The sequence below is a fragment of the Microtus ochrogaster genome, unplaced genomic scaffold, assembly GCF_000317375.1.
Source record: "Microtus ochrogaster isolate Prairie Vole_2 unplaced genomic scaffold, MicOch1.0 UNK2, whole genome shotgun sequence".
Taxonomy (NCBI): domain Eukaryota; kingdom Metazoa; phylum Chordata; class Mammalia; order Rodentia; family Cricetidae; genus Microtus; species Microtus ochrogaster.
In genome coordinates, this window is record NW_004949100.1 from 18,568,369 (window position 1) to 18,594,923 (window position 26,555).

Here is a 26,555-nt window from a genome sequence, read left to right on the forward strand (position 1 = left end):
TAACCCAGACCCAAGACATGAAATAATAATATTCTCCAATATTCAGCTTTTTTGTTTTGTTATCTGTATTTCCTATGATTCCATAATTTACTACTGAGCTACATTCATTTATCATGCAATTCATACACAAGCATAAATTTTTCACAGAAAAAAATGCCACGCAAATATCTTGGAAGGAATGACTATTTTCCAGGTTTTTTAAAGGAGATACTGTAACAATCTTATCTTTCATTCCTTAAATGGATCCTTTCATTCAAAAGTATTGTGTGATGTATGTGGTGTCTGATGTGCCTGGTGTGTTGTGGTGTGTGTGTGTAGTAGTAGTTTGTATATCAGTAGTCTGTGTGTGCATGAGCACTACATGAGATGTAAAGAGATGCAGAGTTGAGTCAGATGATGTGATGAAATCAGTGGCATTGATATTATTCCTTGTGGGCAAAATCTCAGAGAAGTATTCCATCTGAGGCCCGGATACAGAGAGAACAAGGAGCTTACCATGACTTCTAATTATTCTCTTCCTGATATTTACTGACTGTGCAAACATGGAACACACTTGCTATCCTAACTGCTGCCAATGGCATGTTATAGTTCACAGATGAAAACTGTGTGTATGAATTTAAACTGTGGCACTAACATGAATCTACAACTCCTCCAAGTCAAAAAACACCCTAAAAACAAGATAACACAAAATGCACTCATAGGAGGATGATGATGTTGAAGGAGGAGGGAAGACAGGCCACTCCAAAGCCCTGTCTCCATCTCACGGGAACATACCAACTGTCTGAAAACAAAAAAAAAAAACAAAAAAACACTTTACTTGCTTTATGGTACTGCTCCCCTCATTAATTTCCTGATGCTCTATGGGGTATTAGAAGAGAGCAAATGTCACACTCTCAGATATTAAAGTCACTGCTCTCACAAACAGGACTTGCTACAGAATCTGTACACTGGGAAGGAGGGTCCATTCTTTAGAACATTCCTTTAGAATTCTTAAAATAATAGGCTCTGATGGGGAGACAGAAGCAAGGCCACTTTGAGAAAGGTGACATTTCACATTGGAAGATGCTGTTCTTGGGGCTGTACAGGGTTCATAATGTGAATGTTTGAAAACAACACTATCTGCTCTGGTGGTGAGAGTCACATGGTGGTGGAGGCTCACACTGGACAGCACCAGAGACCACTACCACCATGGCAGATTGACAGGGAACACTATGCCAAAAGGCAGTGTGGTGCCACCCTAGCAGGCAGTTGTGGAGTTTTAAATGACAAACCACCTTGCCAATATATTAAACAATGTTCAGAAGTTCCTTATTAGTATATCTAACTATCCTAAATCTTTTTTCAAACTTTAAGAGGAAAAGGTAGATTGGAAAGCTGACTGATTGTAACCATAGTTGCTAATTTAAGTCTGATGATTCCCAGATCTCTTAGTCCAAGAACAATTTCAGGGTATTACTATAACAGTCCTGTGAGTCTTACCCCAGAAGCTTAGAGACTAATAAGAATGCAGTGCACAGACAGACAGACAGACAGACAGACAGACACACACACAGAGAGAGAGAGAGAGAGAGAGAGAGAGAGAGAGAGAGAGAAACTATGATACCAAAGAGGAAACTGACTGTGTAATTTGGAAACTATATATAAAAATAAAGTGAAGTGAAAACAAGATATCTGACAGAAACCAAATGGTCAGTGAAAATTGCTGCCATGGCTGTGATGTAAATGGGTACACTCATACACTCTTTGAAGGGTAAGTTGTTGTTTTAGCAAATAATATTAATGTTCATAACTGTCAGATTTAAAAATTGCAGTCAGTGAACTCATCCTACCAAAAGTGAGCAGACAGGATCATGTATACACAACACACACACACACACACACACACACACACACACACACACAAAGGCTTTATGGAAAGTACCATGAACTATATTGTGTTTTAAAGGTACTTCCTTTATGTAAGTAAAATCTTCAATAGAGTTATCAAAAAAAGGATTTTTTTTTAAGTTTTGCTTGGTAAATTTATGATCATTTCATGAAAATGAAATGTAAAGCAGCTTCATGAAGAAAGTGAGTGCAGTGTTCAGAAGCTGAAACTGGGCACGATTTCAGACACAGTGCTTGGAATGTCAGTGTAGGAAGGAAGACGGGCGGCGCATGGATACACATTCATAAGAACTGGTCAGGTGAGGGACATGTGGCTTTTCTCTACTGTAAGATGTACAAATAGGATGTCTAGGACACAGCTGACTGGAGACAAGATGACTGTATCAATAGTGCGCACAATTTACACACACAAACACATACGCACAACATAAGAAGTCTGAAGAATATTTACATACAGAAAAGGAATTCTGTGAATTTGCTTTTCTTATTTTATTTGCATACTTTACAACAAAGTTTTAAAAAATGACTTTAAAATACCTTCTAAATTAATAAGCTCACAGGAACAAGAGTATAAAACTAGACAGTGAGGATATTTTTCTCAAAGTAAAATCTAATTAGACAGACATTCATGGACTACTCTTTAAAAAACAACTGGCTGTTTCTGCAAAGTGTAGAAAGCAGACATTCTAAAGGACCATTCTTGGCAATGTAAAATTCCTAAGTTAAGCATGAAAACTGGTAAAACTGCTCTGACTGAGAAAGTGCACATTGTCTTCTCAGCTTCCAGACCTGTGAGAGCACAGCTGGGGGAAGACAGCCTGGTCTCAGCAGTGTCTCAAAACGAAGAAAGTCTTCGGAGATCGACCACTTATTAGGACATGTTTGCTTTACACTTTATTTTTGTAGTAATGATTGGCTTCTGTGTGCTGTTTTGGCCTGACTGGAGATAAGGTTCTTCTCTATAAGATTCTTTGTGTAACAATTATCCTATGTAATTATCTAACATCCCATGGAAGGAAAAAGAGACTGGAAAAGTTGATTCTAATTGGAACCATAGTTCTAGAGTTTTAGTCTGTGAACCCCAAACTCTTTTAGTCCAGGAATATTTCAGTATAAACACTCATTTGTTAAAGAAGGATTTTATTATAATTTGTTTTAAAACTTAAATTAACCAAAAATTCTACCTGATACACATTTAAAATTCCATTACAACTTTAAGGTTATTATTTCTTTTCATACTAGAAAAAGAATCAGTAGCAATTATCTTTTTTCTGACCATAACTATTGAAACAATAGAACAGACCTAACTTACAAATGATTTCTTGGGCGGCTTCAGAGCTGAAGGTAAAATTCCCCACTTTCAGTCCCAAACACAGGCTTTCTGAGTCTTGCTGAAGTCTAGATCACAGACTATACTATATATACATAATTTAGGTTTTTGTGTAACTTACGGTATCATTTCCATAAGTACCTTGTATCATAAACACATCCAAACTGAAGGAGGAAAAACAAAAGAAAAAGATGGGATGAAGTGGCCATGCATTTGAGTCAACTGACAATGAAATATTGAAAAATAAAACAAAAAACGAACAAAAAAAAAACTAATTAGAACACAGCAGAGCAGCTGTGGAGAAGAAACAGAAAGAGAACTTCATACAGACGATTTTCTTCAAAGCAGGAGTGCTTTTCTATTATACATATGCAAATAATACAAATAAATATAAATAATACAAAACCTTCACTGCGATCACCCTGCCTCAAAACTCCCAGTGCTTTTACTTAAATTCCTTACTATGAACCTAGGAACTGCACATTAACTATAAAACCTTGAAGGTGTGAGTGCTGTCTCCACTTCCTTGTGTTTACTGTTGGGTGCTTTCAATTTCCCTTTTCTAGAGACTGGATACAAAGGACTGAATCTGGGCGCTCACACATGCTTGGAAAACTGCTCAGTAATCTGTTGCTGAAATATATATAAAAATTATCTTCATTTTTTTGTTTGCTTGTTTTTGCAGATAGGGCCCCTCTGATTCTCCTAGTTTGGCCCTGAGCTTACTCCAAAGCCCAAGTAGTTCCGAGTAGCTGGGATTTGAGGCCTGTGCCACCAGGCCCAGCTCTTCCTGAGCAAGTTTTTATTTTCTAGAATATAAGAGAGAGATTTGCTTTTAAGAGGCATGATCCAAATCCATTAAACAGAACACAAGTGACACCAGCCCCTGCTCAGAGTAGTGACCATCATGTGCTGTTGAAGATCTAGAAGAAATCTACAACCTCAGGTTTAACACTGATATAGTCAGATTTTTTGATAGTGTCTCATATTTCCCAATAATTCACCATGAAACAGGTTTCTAATGCTATCCTAATTGTCTTCTGTCTACTTCTTAAGCTAAGTAGGCTCAGGTAATCAAGACCTCGGTTCCCAAGGGAGGACTAGGTAGAGTAGGCTCATTTAATTCAAGCCTTCAGTCACAAAGCAACACCTAGCTGATGTGGGCTCAAGTAATTCAAGGCCTCATTTAGTAAGGAAACGCTAGGCGAAGTGGGTTCAGGTAATCAAGATCTCAGTTACTAAGGAAATGCTGCACCAAGTGGGCTAAGGTAACCAACAACTCCGTTACTATGGAAGATTAGGGTGGGCTGGACATTTGCTGATCGTGCCCAGATGAAATCTTTGACTGATGTTGAAGAGGAGAAAATAGTAAAATGAAATTTTGAGAAATTAAACATTTAAATTACTAAAGTATTATTTAAGACATACTCAAAATCTGTATTCATGGGTAAGTGGGACATATGATGATGGTTCCAGCTAAGTTCCTGAGTAACACAAATTATAAAACCATAGTGCTTGCAACCACAGAAATTCATACCATTGCCTTCAGTGCCCTGGAAAATGTAGTATTTTGTCAGCACACATCACTCATATACAGACGCACTACAACCTCACAGCATGCATATTCTTCAGTGAGAAAAATGACTGAAAATTATTTTGCAAATATGCATTTTACCAACCGCACAATGCATTTGACTTTAGGGAATTAGAATTCTTAATGTGCAAATGCCCCATCCTTCCACCTTCCACATAAAATATAAGCAAAAAATAAACTAAGTCATGATGACAGAAACAAAAGCAACTTCCATGGCTAAAACGGGAAGTTCGTCAAGAACACTCCCAACACTGTGCCTTCTGCCCATGTGTGTTCTCAGCAGCATCAACTCTGCCACGAATTACAAAGTCATTATTAAATGGACCTCAGTGTGGCAAGCAGTTCATGTTTTGAAAAGCTATCCTTTAAAGCAGTTACATAATCTAGAAATAGGTATAAAATATGTGAAGAGAAGATATTTCCATGTGATTTAAATTCTCTAAAATGTGAAGCCTGAAAGATGGGTGTGCTCTGTGTGTGCATTTATGAGTGTTGCTCATTTGTCACGGTCATTCCAGCACATAACCCCCACCCTCCAGGATGGATCATTCACCTTGCAAGACCACCTGGGGTATCTTGGTGACACTATATTCATAAATTTCAACCCTCTAACCAGCACATGAAAGCTCATAGGTACTCACCCTGCAAACTGGGCACTGCCAGTGACTACTGCTGTCTCTAAGCCTGAACTCATCAGACAAACACTTGGAATGATACACACGAAAACACAGGTCACATATCAACACCTCTCCAGGCAAATGGCATTCAAAACAATACCAGTCATGAGTTTCTGTTTCCCAGTCCTACAAAAAATACAAAATAGTTTCGTATGACATTTTGTCAATATCTTCAATAACTAACAACAAAATTGAAACTAAAAGTCCATCACAAGTTAGGCATTATAAACAATTTAAGACATTTAATGTGTTAAAACAAGAGAGAAAATACCTAGAAATTTACTTCTTTAAATCTTGGATTCTCTCCTATGTAGTATCAATAGTCAGAGATACCTTAAGGTGATCTGATAGCAAACACCTCCAAAGTGAATTATGCCCAAAGCCAATCCCAGGTCTAGTATTATCTTTCATTTAAAACTACAATTTAAGGAACAGTGTCTTTTGTAAGCTGAGTGCCCCACACCAACAGCAGCTTAATATTTCAAGCAGACAAACCTGTGTTCTGTCCTGATTTTACAGATTACAAAGGGGGTGCTGACACACTGCGGGGACGGGGTGCACAGTCTCGCGTGGTGTAGCTCACTGTGCTTTTCTCTCATCCACAGTATCTGATGCTTAACTGAAAATAACTAATCAAAATGCCCATGTCCCGACAGGTCGCCAAATATGCAGGGTCTGTTAAATTTAGAAAAATAAATTGAAAATGTGAAACTAAAGGTTTAGTCACACTATCTGAAAGAGGCTGATTACCATATGAAACAAAGGAAGCAGGCTCCGTTCTTGATGTGGCTAGTCCTAGCAATCAAAGAACACAGAGTTGTACGGGCATTCTTCAACAGGTCTCATTAGTGAAGTCTCTCTACAGCCAAGGCAGGCGGGTGCAGTACAGACAGGAAGACTCATTTGCTTTTAGCTTAGAATCCATTCTTTATAAATGTTACCCTTCACTTTTTCTAAAATACACTTCAGAGTAAAGGTTAACTCAACCTGAGTAAAGGTTAACTCAACCTGTTTTGGAGATGTGGAAGCCAAATGAACAAAAGGAAAACTATAACAACACCAAGACTACTTCCGGTGGGGAGCCTGACATCCACATTTGGGTTCAGCTATTAATTGTTTTTATGTATTCCACATTCTTTCCAAAATTGAGTGGCTCCCCCATTTTCTCAGATGCTAATATTATCCCAACAAATGGGGCTTAAACTAGCACTCAATAAGAACTGACCACGTCAACCACATTTCAATGCCACCATCCACTCACTAAGAGCGTAGTCACTATTATTCACATTATGTCCTCCAACGTACATCCTGAGCCATGGCGAAGGCAGAGTAGTCAATTCTGTAGAAATCTAAACTTTCTGGATTTATGTTTCATTAAGAAATTGATGGTCTTCACTGACCAAACAGTAATGTAAAGTAGGAGCATTTTCAGGTCCTGGCTGCAGCTGTGCACTTCCCTGCAGACTCATCTGATGGAGCAATCATGTGGACTGCAATCACGAAGTACTCATTTTACATAAAGCTCAGAGAACATCTACACTACCAAGTTTGACTGAGATACACAAAGACATGTATGTGAACTTAGCTGAATTAAAATTAAAATGAATCTCATTTCTGATAGACAGTTCATAATACATTATATATTAGCTATTTCATTTTCTAACTCAAAAATTTTAATATAAATAATCTTCATAATTCTAGTCTATTTTTAATTAAAGAACTTTTTCTAAGCTTAAAACAAAATATTTTATTCTCATGGCTGTTTGGAAATACTGTAAAGGACATTAATGATTTATATATATTGGCTAATTAATAGAAACTGCCATCCTTCATGATTTAACTTTTTATTTTAATTATTCTTCAATAATGGGTCAAATAGTGGTTGCTGGGATGGTTAAAAGGGCAGGAAGAACACAGTTCTAGCTTTTCTACTCCATCGCCTTCCTCTTTCCAATGCACACTTTTACCTACTTATGAAAGAGACAGTGGAATGAATCTGTCCTTGTTGGGGTACTTAACTCCACACTTTAAGAAATAATTGTAGGAATGTTAACCATAACTTAAAGGAAGCAAAGTACAACAACTCTTAAAATTAATTTACTAGATATTATTAACTTTTTTGAACTACTTGTTTTTTGCTTTAAGACATCTTACTAGCGGGCCAGGAACTCCCTATGTAGCCCAGGCTGGCCAGGAACCCACAGAGATCTGCCTCTCAGGTGGTAGAATCACAGGTGTGTGCCTTCATTACTGGCTTGGGTATGTTTTCCTTATGTATATCACTGACTCCATCATCATAAGGGTTAAAGAAGACAATGCTTCTTGTTATTTTAATCATGACAAGAGCTATTCATAACACAGGAAACATGCAAAAGTCACTGATTCAAAATCTATTACAATTTTTCAGAGGTGTAAACAAGTCATGGACCATAGTCTTAAATGGTCAGACTATTTAAGCTGACATTACTTAAATAGTGAGGCTGACACACACATGTCACATAAGCCAATAAGCCAAGTTTACATTTGCACTGGATGCCACGAGAACTCATCAGCTACTCTCGATACAGTCTAGTTAGCAGCCAAAAGTGTGAAATCCCACTTAAGGACAAGAGAGCCTTTAAAGGGCAAGATTACTGACTAACACAAAGTTCCAAAACTGAAGCAGTGCAAAGGTCATACAGTTTTTACACACAAGTCTAGCAAGAGTTAACTTAGCTAACCTAAACAATATAAAACTCTATTACCAAAAAAAAAAAAAAAAAAAAAAAAAGTAGAATTAAGGAAAAATAACAGTCCAAAATTAGTTCACCTTGTCTGGGGCTGCTGTCCTGGAGAAAGGCTGCATACTGTAGGCCTTTCAAAATAAAAACAAGATAATCTTGGTTTCTCTACCATAATTTTGCTCATATCAGGTAATACAGAGGGCTAAAGGGATTTCGCACATGGTTCATTACTAGAAGTACAACTCATAGTACTTGGCGAATGATGCTAAGAGAAAAGTCTATTGATGAGCTCATCATTAAAGAAAAGGGTTGTCACTGACTGTAAAAGGTTATAGATAGACAATGAGAAATCTCTTAGGGAATTCCTGTGCCATGAGATGTATACTCTTGTCAGGAAAATACCTTTCAGCAAATAAAGTCTGTGCCATACGTATTTATACAATACCACAAATGCATATCTGATTGCTCTGGAACAGGATTACACTGAATGTTTTGAAAAATCAGAATAATGAAAGTGAGAGTGGTAAACTCAGCTCACACAGCATGAAGTTTATACAGGCCGCCCTCAGAGCCTAGGAGTGAAACCTCCCAATCTAGCAGCAGTCGGATACACTGTTTGGTTGACACGCTGGAGTCAGACTGGTACAAAGCCTGGCCCTGACACTCATGTCTCTATAATCTTGGGCAGAATGTTTAGCTTTTCTCCGTGTCATTTTCTATCTGTAAAATGAATAGTTTCCTGTGTCTTAGTAAGAACCGAATGAGTTCATAGGTACTTAGTGCACAGAGGAGGTCTGCACAGCCTAAGCACTCAGGAGATGTTAGCTGGTGTTATTATCTATGTATTGCACAAAACAGAACTAAGACACAAATGAATAATATGAGTGCATTTCTCTCCTAGTACTTTAGAATTCATTATCATATCTGATTTTCACATTTCTCTGAGCAGCGTAGAACAGGAAATATAATTAGCTCCAATGAAGGGATAAAAAGGAAGCTCAGAAAGATGTTTGGCCATGTACCAAGGGAGACGTCTGAAGAACTGTTGGGAAACATATTCCAATTCTGATCAAGGTTCTTTAATAATCAAAAGGGAGTTTTAACTCCCTATGTTTTACACATCACACTGCTAAGCATGTGTATGATAGTGTGCTTTAATGCAGATGCACTGTAAAGTGAGTTTTCTGCCATTTTAGGTTTAATTTAATTCTGTTAACAAATTCAGTTAATCATTTACATGGGAGGATATGAGGCTTACAAATTTTAGTGACTTTAAATATTGAAAATAAATTACAATATTGCCTAGTGGAACAGAATTCAAAGAAGGAGAAAGAGCCAAACAGCAGGAACTCATGCACACAATACACCAACACATGATGAGAAGAATAGAACCCCCAAAATACTGAGCAAATAGAGGCTCTTGACAGAGCCATTTCTCAGTAAGTCAGTTTAAAAATCAGAGGACTCTAGTGTAACTGAATCGTCAGCACTCATTTACTAGTTAGTAAACAAAGGGTTGTTTACTTTTTGTAACCAAGGTTGGGAATGAATATTCAAATATATGTATACATACACACATATACATATATATAATACACATATATAAATGACATAAAGATAAAACATTTCAATTTTTAAACAGCAACAGCATCAAAGGTACATTGAAATTTGTGTTTAAGGTATTTAAAACAACGAACTAGTCAGGCAGTGATCATGCACACCTTTAACCCAGTACTAAGGAAGCAGAGACAGGTGGATCTCTATAAATTCGAGGCCAGCCTGGTCTACAGAGTGAGTTCTAGAACAGCCAAGGCTACAATGAAACTCTGTTGCAAAAAAACAAAAATAAATAATGAATGAACTAATGACAAATATAACTATAACAAAAAAGGTAAATTCTAAATTGCTTTTAAAAACTAATTATTAAATTCATATGCTACATGTATGCAATGTGCTGGAATGTCCAGGTTAGCTTGTATTCAGAAGCAGCCTCTTTTTTCCTCAAGAATGAAGCAAGGAAGCCCCTCTTGCTGTGGCTTCAGGCAGTAAGGTCTGTGAGGGACAAGGCCATCAATTCTAATCCAGTGTTCTCCCTAAGAGGTGTGAGCCTAGTTAAATTTTAAGGTAAATATAAAGCAATACTTCCTACAAGCTGGCACTTGATTTGGAAACAACAGATGACAGCAACCGCTCAAGGTGTCGAGCTCACCCCACTTGGGTTTGGTATTTCAGCTCATTCACTGCAAACATAATATGCTCATATCTTTAGAAACTCACAAAATACGTATTTCTATTACTTGGGCTTTTTTAAAATAAAATATAAAAAAGCCTAAAACAATGAGAAGTGAAAGATACAAATGTAAAATGTCCCTTTTTATTGAGAATGATGCTCTCAGGCCCAAGAGTAGCCTCAAGTCCTGATATCAGGAATGGTTCACTTCAAAATGCATGGAATGAAGAGTCTAGTCACGTCTGTAATTAGTCAGGACTCACCCGCAGCAAAACAAGAAAACAGAAGAATTCTACACAAAACTGCAATCTGGGGCTCTCAGCAGAAACCCTACTCCTATACTGACATGAACTGTGAAAGAAATGAGGTCCCGAATCCAAATTCAGCAGGTCTATAAAAGGAGAAAGTAGTTTTACAAATAATATCATTTTTCTGAAAGATATTTTAAGCCAACACTAGCAACCAAATTCTTTATTATCAGATAAAAATCACTTACAAATAAAAGTGCAGCCTTGTCCTGAGAACTGTCAATCACCAACAGTTCATAATAATAGCCTTGTTTCAAGATACATATTGTTTATATTTTATCTGCAAATGATCCAAAACTCAAGGTTACTTGCTTCCTATGTTACAATAAGTGTTTTTGAAACACCTTCCTTCCTATCCTTGATGGGCACTTTATAAACCAAAAGGCTAATTTTTAAGACATTAATTTATATTGATCAAAAAGATAACTAGTAAGTCCTAAACTTCAGTCTTCTAGGAAGTGGTAAAACTCTGCCCAAGAAATATTGTTCTTAATATTTAAGAATAAAGAGGATGAGATACTAGAAATATGGATTAAAAATATGGCCTCCCATCATGTGTACTTAAGAGTAAGCAGATGATGAAACAGTTTATGAATGTGAGCCTGTATGCATGCATGTATGGCAAGTATATATTCAAGCATGTGTGTGCGTGCACATGTATGTATGCATTCAATAATTATTTTGCAGTACTGAGCTGGTCTTGCATAGAGTGCCAAAAAGCACTCTGCTACTTTTAACTACTCAAAAGGAAAAGGCATCAACATAAAAAAGTATTAACTGTTCAGATAACAAGATGGCGCTCCATATCTTCTCACTAACAGAACTCCAGAAGCTCTGGAAACCAGGCTTATGGGAACTAATTGGACCTTGTCAGTTAATGCTACTTATTACCAGTCTACGAATTTTCAGATGACCACAAAAATTCCTACATTTTTCAAATACTGTGTGTGTGTCATTTAGAAAACAGTCTGTTGTGTATACTTATTTATTGACTACTGTGTAAACAGGTCATTTAGAAACAGGAGTGGTCTTATGAATGTTGCTGTTTTGTTCCATAAACTTATATACACATATGAGAATCACCATGAAGATGCTTAGACACTGACAATTTTACTATAGTTTCTCCAACAGAATTGGCACTTATACAGGGGGCTGCAAATTGTGTATGAGATCATTACTGGAAAATGTCTGAGACTATTTCTTGGCTAGAAGGAGGAATTTTAGTAATACAGAGGCCTCTGCCTTTGTATTATAATATGCTGGCTTCTTCAAAGACAGACAATAGTCTCATTCAGGCCAGTGAGCTTTTAGGACACGATTGCTGTACTTAATAAAAAATAATGGTCCAGGGATGCATGTATTTTGATAGTTTCAAGTTCTAAAATTAAATATTAGAGAAGAAAAATAGTAGGAGTGTATTAACAATGTAATATCAACAAACTTTTGACTTTTAAGCTCCTTTTCCCATTGCTGTGTGGGAGAAAGGAAAACTGTACTCATTGGCTTCTATTTCTCCACACACTGATGGGAGTGAAGAGAAGCATCGTTCAACCTCTGCTACATAAACTGACTCAAGAATTAATCCTGTTTCCCCACTTCTGAGAGCTCAGCTCCTCTCTTCAGAGGAGTAGGAAGAACACTGTCACCTAGTCCTTTATAACAGAAGCCTCTTTCTAAAGCCTATCCTAACTCTGAAAGAAGGGTTCAGCAAATGTACTACACTCTAAAACTCAAGTTTGGAGGACACCAAAACATTTGAAATCACAAAGCGGTGAAACTAGAAAGTCTCAAACACTGGTGTGCAGAGCCCTGACCCACAACTTCATGCAAATTAGAAAAGGTGGCCCTTCCATCAAGTATTCTTGAGGTATACTCTTTTTGTTCATGAAAGAACCTTTAAATAACATACAAGGTGCTTCTGTGTGGAGGGCATTCACTAGCTTGTCAGTTCACAGCTTAGACCTGCCTCCTGCAGATGACAGAGTTAATAAAAATACACAAAGCCTGGACAGTGCAGAATCTCTAAAGAACTGTGCCACAGGTGACATGGTTAATCACATGAGCTTGTGGGTGTCATAAGGGCATGAGGACATTCACTGCAAGTCAAGTGGTGAGATACTCATTTCATCAGTCAACTTCATTATTTTACACCTTCAACAAGATCGACTCTTTCAAGGGCAAGCTCTTCACAGAATTTATATTGGAGAATACTGGTAACAAAGTAAATAGTCTAAATAAAAGACTACTTATATGGCTAGTTAAAAACTGATGCTTTTGCCAGGCGGTGGTGGCGCACACCATTAATCCCAACTCGGAAGGCAGAGGCAGGCGGATCTCTGTGAGTTCCAGGCCAGCCTGGTCTACAAGAGCTAGTTCTAGGACAGGCTCCGAAGCTACAGAGAAACCCTGTTTCAAAAAACCAAAAAAAAAAAAAAAAAAACCACAAACCCCAAAAAACCAACAACAAAAAAACTATTGCTTTTACTATACTGTCCTCAGACACTTATTTTAATCATTTTAAAGTTTTAATATATAAGTAATAACTATAACTTTATAAGGTAGATTGGAGATATATATTATAAGGTAGAGTAGATTATATATATATCCACTCACCAAACAAGGCTAATTAACTTATCCATTTAAAGTCCATTCTTTTAGCTGTTTTGAAATACATTATTAACTCTATTGCCTTTCTGCACAAAAGATCATTACTAAGCATACATATTTACTGGCTTATTTACACTTGCTTTAAGTATATTTGTGTATGCTTCATGGACATATTCTCATCTAATCCTTGTGGTGGTTTGAATGAGAAAGGCTACCATAGGCCCATATATTTGCATGCTTGGTTCCCAGTCAGTAAACTGTTCAGGAAAGATAGGAAAGTGTGGTCTTGTTCTAGGTGTGTCAATGGGGTGGGCTTTGAGGTTTCAAAAGCCTCCACAAGTCCCAGTGTCTCTGTCTGCCTGCCTACCTGTATGTAGGTCAGGATGTAAGCTCTGAGCCCCTTGTCTGTCTGCCTGCCACCATGCTCCCTGCCCTAACAATAATGGATTAACACTTTGAAACTATAAACAAGCCCCAAATTAAATAGTTTCTTTTTATAAGAATTGTCTTGGTTATGGTGTCTCTTCATAGTAATAGAACAGAAAATCTTTGATTAAATGAAATAAATATTAACATGCCCACATTACAGCAGAGGGCTGAATCAACGAAGTTTAGACAATTCCAGACATGTAAGCAAGGACATTATGACATTCCATATACTACTTTACCCTTGAGTCTTTACAGTTATAAATTTTATAACCTAAGCCTAAGTTTGATATACTCAGTTATATTACATATGCTTATTTGGTATAAAACTATTGTGAATAAGAATTAGCATTAAGCCTGTATAATTGCTGTTTAATATACTTTAAGATGTCATTTAGTAAAAAGGGAAAGGAAAGACTATAAACACGTGCAAAGAAACATGTAAAATAAAAAGAAATATAAAACCTAATACATAATAAGCTAACTAACTGCTTGATGAATTAAAGAGATTTCAGTCTGAGGAAGAACAAACTATATTTAAAAACTCACAATTCTTAAAGGAGCAAGCAAACTCTCGACTCTAAGAATTATGTACACATGACCCACAAGTCCTCAGTTACCATTACACTCCCACCTCACAATTCTCTGCAAGTCTTCTGAATCTCCAAGTGTCCAAGTGCTTGGGGCAGGCTATCCCATCTTGTCTGGACTGTCCTGAGTCACACTGGGCTCTCAGTTCCTACCTGTGCTCTATCCTGGCTCACTCCTATCTTGGCTACTGCAACAACCAAGTTCCAGCTGCTGCAGGGACTTGAGAGGAAACTGCTCTGCTGGCAGCAGTCACAGCTCTTCAGGAATATTTCCAGGGTACAAACTAAATACAAGTAATGATTTTCCCCATGTTTTTGAGGCTCTGACATATATATATATAATAATAAAAAAAGACTGACAAAGCGGTTAGAGCTGAACAACTCCCTACATTTAGGAATATCAAGACACTTGGAGGTGGTGCCGTGGCTTGTCTGTTATGTCACCAGAAAAAAAATGAAACAAAGCAAAAGCTTTCAGGAAATTTTCCCACAATGAACCAATTTTTAAGATTTTTATGAGATTTTCAAAATTTTAGATTTTAGAAAATTAAATTACTAAATCCCCCAAAACATACATTTGAAACCTATTATCTTAAAAGATGTTTATTAAAATAAGGAAGGCATTTCCAATTAGTTGGTTAAAATATCAAAAAAATATGATGGTGAGACAGAAATACCACAAATAAAATCAATCTTTATGCAAGAAGAAAATCCTTCTCTATGTGCCTCTCTGCATCAAACCGTGTCCTGAAAGGATACAGTTGTGTAAAGCATCTCCCCTAAGGGAAGTCAGAGCAGGCGCTAAACAGAGGTACAGGAAGAGTAACTTTCTATCCCTCCTGATTGACTTATGCTCAGGGCCCACCCGCAGCCTGCCAGTAGTCACGTGACCAGTCACACTAGCATCTGGGATCTTTGTATGTGCATGAAAACTCTCCTGTAAGCCTGGCTCAGGAGTTGATGCCATTCAAGTGAGCTTTCCTAAATAGGCAATGTGTCCCTTTCCATCTGTCTAGGCAGGATAAACACTGTCCTGCACTGAAACATTTTTTAAATTAATATTAGCTGAAGAAAGCACCAGAAGTGCCATGACTTATATGCACATTTAGTTTTATTTTTAGATGCAAGATAACGGAATGGCAAGATTTTTATAAAAGTTAGTTTTTTCCTAAGGAATCACAAGGAAGCTATCAATATAAAGCCTTATGTTAATAAAAATGTTAAAATCTGTTAAATTTCTGACAATGAATTTCTATATGTTATATTAATATTCAAAGAAAACCAAAAGTCCAAATTTCTGAATTTATCAAGTAAAATAGACTTACAATCTCATCTCCTGGTAACCAATAGCCTTCTTGCTCAATACCAGCCTTTGAGCCTTTGCAGCCTACTGTTAGAGTTTCGACAATAAGACCATCCTTCACAGCTAAGCTCAGCTGACGGGTGGTCTCTTTGGGATGCATACCGTGGACTCGGGACATATACCTGAACACAGAGGAAACACAAAGTTAGAAATTTCTCAGTAATGCCAACTAGAAAGGAGTAAAAACAAGAAAAGGGAGGGCCATTTGGTCCTCTATTATCATGGCTTACATTTACGGAAGGAACAAAGGAAGAGAAGTTGAGAAGAATGAGGAGGAGGGGAGGGGAGGGGAGGGACGGAAGGAGGGAGAGAAGGGGGGAGGAAACAAGTGTTTAAGCTCTCAACTCTATGATGCTATTTTTTTCATAGAAAATGATAAATTAGGCAAAGGTTTTATTTCCAAGCTCTTCACAGATCATTAGAAACACAAGTCATTAGATCTAAGGCACATCACCCCAAAGTATCTGTGACAGGATCTTTTTAGACTGCAACATTTTTAACAGTTTGTTTTTAGCCATTAGCAATTTTCTGAATTATGTCACATTTTAAATATTTTTTAAAGACAAAACTTTTTTGTATCAAACACAATTATAAAGTAAAGAAACTAAAGGAAAAGATCAATCCAGCATCACCCAAGATGGGGCAGCCTAACAATACAAGGGTCCTTTCAGACAGACTCACTAAGGAGCATATGGTGCTAGTTTAAGAAAAACGGTTTGGGAAAACAGCGGTGCAAAATAGTCCCAACTAACAGATACAAATCACTGGGCACACGGGTCAACCTCTTCCTTTGCTCTGCAGACTCTAAAGACAGACTCTTATAATCCTCTATCGAGGGCTTCAAAATACTTTTAAAAAGTGCTTGAACTCAAAGCTCAGGAAATGGTGCTAGTGAGTGTGTGAGATTATGTGAACGGTTGCTAGACAGAGAACATGGACACATGCCATCACCAGAAAGGAAATGTACACACTAGTGCTAACTGATTTACATAGTTATGGTATTTTAAAAATAAAAAAATAAGTGAAACATTACAAACTGTCCCTGAAGCATAGACAATAATAGTAATTCCTATAGTAAAACCAGCTACTTACTCCAATATCTCACTAATTGTATATGTCCATCTGTACATTATTTATTATTGGTTTTATTTCAAACAAAACGCTACATATTCTGATTTTATTCATTAAAAAAAATGGAAAACATCAACATTTTGTTTCCCTATAAACTAGTGGTTTTCAAAGAGCCCTTTGCCAATCTAGATAAGAACAGAGCCTGTAATCCCAGCACTCAGGAGGCATCAGGAGTTTGAGCTCAAGGGCAAGGCGGACTACAAGCCTCCATAGCAAGTTTGAGGCTAGACTAGGGTACAGAGTGAGACTCTGCCTCAAAACAATGGCAAAAAAATCAGACTCTTCCCATGAATATCCCATCTAAGAAAAGACAATAATATATCTTAATAATTAAGTAAAATAAAATAAGAGGAAATAAAACAGGACATAAATCATGATTTTGAAAATGAAAAGCAAACAAACAAAATAAGCCAAAAAGAAAACCCAGCATTTAAGGACCTTCTTGAGTCAAAAGATGAATTTCTGTCCTTTTTCTAGAGAAAGGCCAGACAGGCCCAGTGAAAGGGGTTATACGCAATAATAAATAAATTTAAAAAAATAAAATATAATATAAAATAAATAAATAAATAAATAACTGTAAATAGAAAAAAAATAAAAGAGAAAAAAAAAAGAAAGGGGTTATACGGAGCCCTGCGTTTACACCATGGGAAGATGGTGACTTTCTGTTTAGGAGACAGCTCACTTTTACAGACTTCCTTTTTCTGTCATATAATTAACTGAAGGACTAAGACAGAAAGGAACATGGAGACTATGATTAGAGAACAGACAGAATAACTCCAACAATGGAGGTGCTGTAATTAGCAAATGTGTCAGGAAGAAGATGAAGTCCAAGCATACTAATTCTACCACATTCTCAATCAAAAGCTTTTAAAAGCTACCTTAGATATTAATTTATAAATAAGTTTCTTAATTATCACACAAAACACCATATATAATGAAACATAGAAACAAAAGAATCAATAAAAATGGAAAGCACATTGAGTGAGCCATTAAAGGGCTAGTGAGAAACACGGTGTTAGGGAAATTCCCAAGAATCCACAAATATGACCCCAGCTAAGACTCAACGGTGGTGAAGATGCCTAAACTGGCCTGCCCCTGTAATCAGATTGATGACTACCTTAATTGTCATCATAGAACCTTCATCAAGAAACTGATGGAAGCAGATACAGAGATTTACAGCGAAACATTGGACTGAGCTAAGCGGAGACCAGTCCAAGAGCGGGAGAAATGCTAATATGAGCAAAGGGGTCAAGACCATGAAGATGATACCCACAGGAACAGCTGACCTGAGCTAGTGAGAGCTCACTGACACTGGTCTGATAGCAGGGGAACCTGCATAGAATCAAACTAGGACCACTGAATGTGGGGAACAGTTGTGAGGCTTGGGCAGTCTGTGGGGCCACTGGCTGTGGGACCAGGATCTGGCAATGGGACCAGGATCCCTTGTGCTTGAACTGCTGTCTTGAAGCACATACTTTTGGGAGGGATAGCTTGCTCAGCCTAGATATAGCCCAGGGGTAGGGGGCAGTGGTGGTGGTGGTGGTGGTGGCTTGGTCTTGCCTGGAAGTGATGTGTCAGACTTTGTTGACTCCCCATGGGAAGCCTTACCCTTTCTGAGGAGTGGATGGGGGGTGGGGTGGAGGGAAGGGTGGAGTGGGAGAAGGGGAGGGAGTGGGAACAGGGATAGCTATATAAAATGAGAAAAGATTGTATTAAAAAGTTCTTAATAAAAACAAAAACAAAAAATAAAAAAAAATGGAAAGCACATCAAATGTGATAAGGTGAAAAACAGCATTGCAGAAAGACTGAAAATGAACACAGATGGAGGATGGGCGTATAGGATCAAAATACAATATATGAAATTCTTAAAGAATAAAAATACTTTAAAAATTAATTGCTGGGCGATGGTGGCGCACGCCTTTAATCCCAGCATTTGGGAGGCAGAGGCAGGTGGATCTCAATAAGTTTGAGGCCAGCCTGGTCTACAGAGCGAGTTCCAGGACAGCCAGGACTGTTACACAGAGAAACCCTGTCTCAAAACAACAACAACAACACAAACTAAAGGCAGAATATTCATACAGAATAATATTAAATGACAATTAAAAACAATTTAAAAACAAACATGGCAGGCTGGGGTGTCAGTTTACAGGATTTGGAACTCAGAGCACCTGCACTGACAAAAGACATAAAAAACCATCAAGACTGAGACAGCTGTAATATAAACTTGTAATATAATAATATATAATAATATTATAATATAATATAAACCTGTAATATAAACCTGTGAGAAGTAAGTGGAGTGCTAGAGACATTCACTCACTTCCCTGAGTTCACACATGGAAAATATCTATGGGAAACAAAACATGGATCTAGAGCCATGGATTTAGGTTTGGAACCTAAACTAAATACCAGCAATGGGTACACAGGACTGACCATGAAGTGGTCACAAAGACGGCCTAGGTAGGTTTCCAAAAGTGATACAGACTTTGTTGGTCATGCAACTGAAACAGACGATGAACCTGGAACATCACAAAGATCCAAGAAAGACAAGGCTAAGGCCATTAAGTCAGAAAAACCGCCTGATAGTACTAACTTAGAAGGTTTTTCTTGGAAAAAACACAGACTCATCACTGGCTAATTGAATCCACAGCAAAGAGCCATGCAAATCAAACCTCGCTAGAGGACACAGACACATACTACGGAAACCACCATAGTCCCAAACTGCTACCTTTTTCATGTCTTCACAAAGTATAAATGCTGTAGTTTTCTAAATATATATATATATATATATATATATATGTGATCACAATTTGGTTATTTTGTCAATTAACAATTCCAGTTTCCAAAGATATAAATAAGAGATTGGCAAAAAGCTTCCCTAGAAAAAAAAACGTCAACAGGGGACATGGTCAGAAGTTGACTTTGCCTACTTCAGTGGATGACCACATTCTCTTCTAACCCATAATAATAAAGGTAGAGAAGGGTACAAAACATATAATGATTAAAAAAACCTTTACAAAACATCAGTAAGAATAAAAGCTAGTATACCAAAGGAAAGCTCATGTACAATTTTAACAAAAGATATTTACATATACAGTCTAATATTAAAATCTGTTTGTGAATGTTAATACATGTATATAATTCAAATATCAAAAGCAAAAAACATTACTAAATGTTCAGTGAAAATTTAATATTGAGAACTATAAACATAAAATTTATTAATAGACTAAAAGCAAAACAAGTCATTAAAAATGTAATTCAGGGGGCTGGTAAGGGCACAATGGTTTAGAGCTCAGCTCAGAGCCCCCACATGGTGGCTCACAACCACCTGCAGCTATGTCCAGGGGATCCAAGGCTTTTCTGGACTGCATGGGCACCTGTGCTCTTGTACACATACCTACATACAGACATAGATACAGATGCACAATTTAAAAATGTAATCCAGGTTGGAAGGTACTTCATGAAGTTCAATGCCTAGCCCCATAAGTACGCAGAAATGAGTAGGTACTTCTGTAATGTGACAGGGCTATTCTAAGATATCTCCTGTGGCTGCTCCTCTCCAAGACACTGAAAGCCAGTAAGCAATACAGTGGAAAGGGTACAAAAATCCAACAACATATTTGCAAACCACATAATTAGAAATCTAAAAATTCAGCTGACAAACTATTTTTGAATACTTTCATAAATTCTTTTGGGAAACCAATGGAGATATTAAAATAGAAGGATTTATATACCAAAATCAGGTGATTGTTTTTCATTAGTTAATTGGATCAGGTATTAAAGAGAGACTAAGTACTTTGTGCACACCAAGGCCATACTCTAGCACTAATCTAAACCCAAGTCCCAGACAGTAAGAGTTAAAGAGTAGATGAATGATAGGTACCTGAAGTACCACTCAGGTACATCATCAGGGACCACCAGAAACAGAGAAGACTGAATCAGGACAATTTTGACACCCATGGATACCAAAGATGGCATCAGGAAATGCAGGCTATGCAATGGAGTACTCAGATCACTGGCACAAAGGTCAGCTGTCACTGCATGGCCCCAGGACACCTGACTGATGTGGGAGTGACTTCTTTCTAATCTGTTGCTTTCATTGGTTAATTAATAAAGAAACTGCTTGGCCCTCTGATAGGGTAGAATTTAGATAGGCGAAATAAACAGAACAGAATGCTGGGAGAAAGAAGCTGAGTCAATGAGTCGCCATGATTCTCCCACCGGACACAGACGCAAGTTAAGATCTTCCCTGGTAAGACACCTCATGATGTTACAGGGATATTAGAAATGGGTTAGATCAATATATAAAAGCTAGCCAATAAGAAGTTATAACTAGGGCTGGAGAGATGGCTCAGAGGTTAAGAGCATTGCCTGCTCTTCCAAAGGTCCTGAGTTCAATTCCCAGCAACCACATGAGGTCTGGTGCCCTCTTCTGGACTTCAGGCATACACGCAGAAAGAATACTGTATACATAATAAATAAAAAAATAAATAGATAAATAAATAAATATTAAAAAAAGAAGTTATAACTAATGGGCCAAACAATGTTTAAAAGAATACAATTTATATGTTGTTATTTCAAATATAAAGCTAACCAGATGGCAAGATACAGCCCGCTGTTGCTCCTTACAACAGAGTGGCACCCAACGTGGTGCTAAATCCACTTAAAAACCTGAGAAGGCTTAAAAATAAGAAAAAGAGAATTTAACACAGCTTTTTTGCTGTTTATGGATGATATGCTGCAAAGAAAAATTATCCTGACTCAACAGCAAAAAAAAAAAAAAAAACTGGCTATTTTAAAATGTCGGCTTTCTGGGCCCCACGTTGGGCGCCAAAATGTAAGCGGCATAATAACCAGGCTAGCTAATAACACGGGAGACTTTCTTATAACTGGTGTGAGAATACCTTCTAAGCATGGAAAAAAAGCTACAAGTGACACTACCAATGGACAGATTTACACAAAAGAAGTCATTTCTACATGGGGGGACCCACAATAACCTATGTTAAAATGCACATTCTAAAGCTCTGGTGTGTCCTACATAGTCCTAAGAATCCCAGCACACACATGCTAACCTCCCTTTACAAAATGCTTAGGATAAGAAATAGTTCAGATTTGTAATTTTTTTCAGACTGTGAAATATTTGCACATACATGAGAGTCCTTGGGGATGGAACCCAGCTTGAACAGGAAACTTTCCCTTCACACATATGTGATCTGAAGGTAATGTGTGCACTACTATTTGCAGTTAGTGTGCCTGTGTTCAACAGAGGCAGCTCATGGGTAACATGGAACTCTCTACTTGTGTCATCATGCTGGAAATCAAGCAGTATGGCACTGACATTAGAAGTGGGCTTGACTTTACACACTGTATAAGCTATGGCTAGTGTGTATGGTCAACACTGAGCAATGGCTCTCCTAGTCAGCTCTGTCTTCACTAAATCCATCTGCCTGGACTGTTTCGGTTAGGAGTCTGTTGAACATACATCGTAGGTAGCAATAATGCCTTATTTTTGTAGGTTTTTGTTTGTTTGTTTGTTTGTTTGTTTGTTTGTGTTTTAATTTTGTTTTTGAGACAGGGTTTCTACAGTCCTGGCTATCCTGGAACTCATTCTGTAGACCAGGCTGGCCTTAAACTCACAGAAATCTGCCTGCCTCTGCCTCCCAAGTGTTAGAATTAAAAGCATGTGCCACCACTGCCTTGTGACATTTTTGTTTTTTCAGGGAATTGTTAAACTATCCACAAGATACTTGAAGATGGCTACTGGCAAAGTGGCTGTCTGATGTCAGAGTACATTTCCCGAAGGATTTCCCTTTTCTCATCCCAGGTCCTTAAGAAGAACATTGTTGCATCTTATTATTCCTTGACACGCTTCGGTAAAAAACTAACTCAAGGACTGATTCCCACTTCTCTCAAAAAGTAAAGGAAATGACAAGAACTGGGCCAGAACAGCACTGTTCCTATGCAGAGGAGTGATGTCACAGCCTGAGTACTGTCAGCTTGAGATGTTCACCTGGAGTTAACCTGCCTTCAGAAGCTGCGAGGCCAGGTGCTGTCACACTGGAGCTGACTCGTAAAGCACTTGGGCCTTTAGAGTTCCTTCGAGGGACAGTACCAGAGACCTTCTCATCTTCTACTGCAGTGTGACTCAGTATAAAGGTCGCCAGTGCAGAAATGTCTAACTACTTAGAATTTCTTTGGATACTTTCAGTGCCTTTCCTCCTCTTCCCACTGTCTGCAGCCTCAGGATCCTGCTTTGCAACTTTTGTGATGCACTCAGACATGCTGCAAAATTCTTAAGAGTTTTCATCTCCCCTGAGCCAGTTCTGCATGTCGAGACCCTCTACCCCCACAGGAAAGAGAAACACATACAGTTAATTCTAACAGAAAGCACTCATCACTTTTAGAAACATGAGAGATTGTATGAACCATTTCTGAGACTTATCATTTCCCTTTGAAGCCAGCGATGACTCGATCTCTGACTGCACCACACCAAGATGAAGTTCTGAGAACTGAGCTGAGAGCAGTGGCTTCTCCCAGGGGAAACGGCTGCTAAGAAAGTACAGCCAGGCTTTGTACCCAGCACAGCTGTAACTCATGGCTCCATGCCCTCTCACCACACTGGTTACAGGTTCTAAGGCCTGAGAACACCATTCTGGTGGCCATGCAACACTTATTCCAAGTGTATGCTGGAGAATCTGAACCCAGACCTCAGCTCAGTGCCCCATGCCCAGCCGGCACAGGGTCAGTTCTCAAGGAGGCCTGGAATCTACTCTCCTGAGTTGTCCCCTGACTTCACCTGGCCGTCACATGGCATGTGGATGTACAATGCTTTCATGCACATACACAAAAGAAGTATAATTTTTCATTTTTAAGTTAAAATACAATCTTTTAAAATCACATATAGTTTGACAATTTTAATTTTAATCTCATTTATAAAAAGTAGTCACAGAAAATTCATATACCTTATCCAGGCTACTGGTGAAAGAAAGAAGCAAAATATTTAGGCCTTCCATTTAAATTATCTATAAATTCCTCTTGATCTCATTTACTACAGTTCCATTTGCAATTCTTAGTGGCGTGCACTTTCTGCAAGAGGCAGGAATGTTCAAAAGTAAAGCGTTAAAAAAACATAATTCCCGTGCAACTGAGACATTGTCTTCAGTCTGCAATTTGGCCCAAAAAAGTCTTCAGTGGAGAGAGAACGAATTATAAATAATGAGTAATACTAAATGATCTGGATCCTTCTATCAGAGTGCAGTGGGTACACTGTTCCTGAACATGCCTGGCTGGAACAGACAGACAAGACAGCAAGGGACAGGAGGGACAGAGAAACCAACTTGCCTACTCTGACTGCCCTGCTTCATCACTTAGCTCCCAAACACACTCTTACTTCCCATTTACTTCTTTTTAAAGTTCTGTTTTAACTGTATGTGCATGCGTGCATGTGAGCGTGGACACACACACACACACACACACACACACACAGAGAGAGAGAGAGAGAGAGAGAGAGAGAGAGAGAGAGAGAGAGAGAGAGAGAATTCAAGCCAGAGTCTGGTACATGCTAGACTCACATTCTAGCCCTGGACTATACCAAAGCCTGTCTCCTCTTCACACATTCCTTACGAGCATGTTCAATGTTCCTGGTTTTGAATGCTTCTGGAATGAAATCACAGTACACACGCTCTCTGTAATCTGCTTCCTTTCCTCAGAATACTCTGTTACACTGGATGGATTAACCACTTGCTCAGTAGAACAACCTGCTGAATGAACATGTGACTTCTCTGCACAGCTCTGCTGTTACTCCTAGATTTGGTTGGTGTTCCAGTTGCTCTAGTCTAGTTTTCTTTTCTATGTTGTATTAGTTTTATTTTTTAACTAGTACTGCTTTAACTTTATTGACATTTATCAAGACTATGGTCACAATTCATTTTTGTATATCATAACTTTTACTTGCATTTCCCCTATCCTGTGTCCCTTCCCCGCTCCCATTCCCAAGGTAAATCATGAAGGAGTTCTCAACTGAAAAGTAAGCATCCCTGGGCCAGGCTGTATCTGTTCCTGGGCTTCAGGTAAAAAGTCAGTGGAGCGCGGAACTATTATACTATGTAAGTGACATCTTTTAACATTGTTCTTTCCTTTCAGGAAATACTTCTGTCTTTACTATCATATGCTAAATGTAGATATCTTCCAACCTACCAGTAAAGATTGGTAGAGTGAACTACCAATATCTTTAGCAAATTGATCTCAAACCACACTAACCATAAAAAGTTAACCATAAAAAAGAACATACAATTTAAACATTCTTTATCAGAAATACTGGTAGCTACAAGTGATTTAGGTCTGGGGCATCTCTGCATAAAGTTTACCAGCTGAGCATCAGATGCTTCAAGTCTGAAATGCAAACCTGTTGAGTACTACTTTGAGGCCTGAGACCAAAGATCATCTTCAATTTGCATCTTCATACTAAAACTACTCCAGTAAGTTCAACCTAGAACAAGCCAAGAGATTGCCAACATGGAAAGCAGGGCACCAGTTGTTTTGTCGTGGTGAGGAGGACCGAGAATGCTGCCTAGCCATGAAAATTCCCTGGTCTCTTACTAAGATACTGGGTGCAAAGGGTGCTGATTTTCAGAAGGAAAGAAATTACTTTCTCGATAAAACAAAACTAGGTAACAGCAGGGCAGGTAGGAGAATGTGTATGGTTCATTAAAGATCTAGGGTTTTCAGTTGCTACAGACAGATCACGGAGTAAAACGTCTATACACCGTCAGTGTTTAGCAAATGTCACTGAAGACCGTTGAGTGCACTGTGCATTAGTCATTAGCTCTGGGTACAGGATTAGGCCAAGACAAGAGCCCTTATAAAGATGGTACAGCAGTAGACAAGGCTGACTGCTAATAAACCATTCCACAATATGGGTGGCCACAGGTCGTGGGGTTTTGCAGTTTTTTTTTTTACGAGAGTTTTTTACAGTTGTGTCTAGATCCTAAAGAAGAGAGACTTACTATACAGCAAAATAACACCAGATAGATCTTACATGGCCACAGAAAACACAGGGACTAAAGACAGAGCTGTAAGACATACAGCTGTTAGGGTATAAAACAAAGTGCAGAGAATATTCTTGTAGATGGCTTAAGAAAAAGAATAGTGGGCTGGAAAAACGACTTAATGGCTAGGAGCATGTAATAATCTTCCAGAGAACCTAGTTCAAATCCCATTAGTCACACTAGGTGGCTAACAACTCTAGTTTCAAGGGATCTGATGTCCTCTGCAGACATCTGCACTTCTGCACAAATCCATCCATATACTCATGATTAAAAATAAACATGTCTTAAAACAGAAAAATGAAGTTATTTATTTACTTACTAACTTGGCTTTTTGTTGTTGCTTTTGTTTTGTTTGTTTGTTTGTGACCTAGGCTGACCTCAAACTCAAGGCAATCCTTCTGTCTCAGTCTCTTGAGTATGGCGTTTACAGCCTTGAGTCATCATTCTTAGTGAAAAAAAGAAATTCTTAAATAAAAATTCAAAAGCACAAAATGCCAGGGTAAAGATTGGATCCAATTACACTAATAAAAATCTAAATGGGGCAACTTGGTATAGTGGTATACTGTAATTCTAGCACTTGGTACAGTGGACATACCTGTAGTTCTAGTACTTGGTACAGTGGACACACCTGTAGTTCTAGCA

At 38.1% G+C, this 26,555-nt stretch overlaps 1 protein-coding gene across 10 annotated transcripts in view; it reads right to left on the minus strand.

Annotated features, from left to right (window-relative positions):
* Positions 1 to 26,555, minus strand: part of Zmynd11 (zinc finger MYND-type containing 11) — an 89,125-nt gene that overhangs the window by 19,497 nt on the left and 43,073 nt on the right. For 7 of the 10 annotated variants that reach the window (XM_026788405.1, XM_026788406.1, XM_026788408.1 and 4 more), the window contains exons 3-4: positions 15,698 to 15,857; positions 5,453 to 5,614 (exon numbers count right to left, since the gene is read on the minus strand). In XM_026788405.1, the coding sequence (XP_026644206.1) occupies positions 5,453 to 5,614; positions 15,698 to 15,857 (322 nt within the window). The remainder of the gene's footprint in view (positions 1 to 5,452; positions 5,615 to 15,697; positions 15,858 to 26,555) is intronic. The other 3 variants (XM_026788409.1, XM_026788412.1, XM_026788411.1) reach the window with 1 other exon arrangement.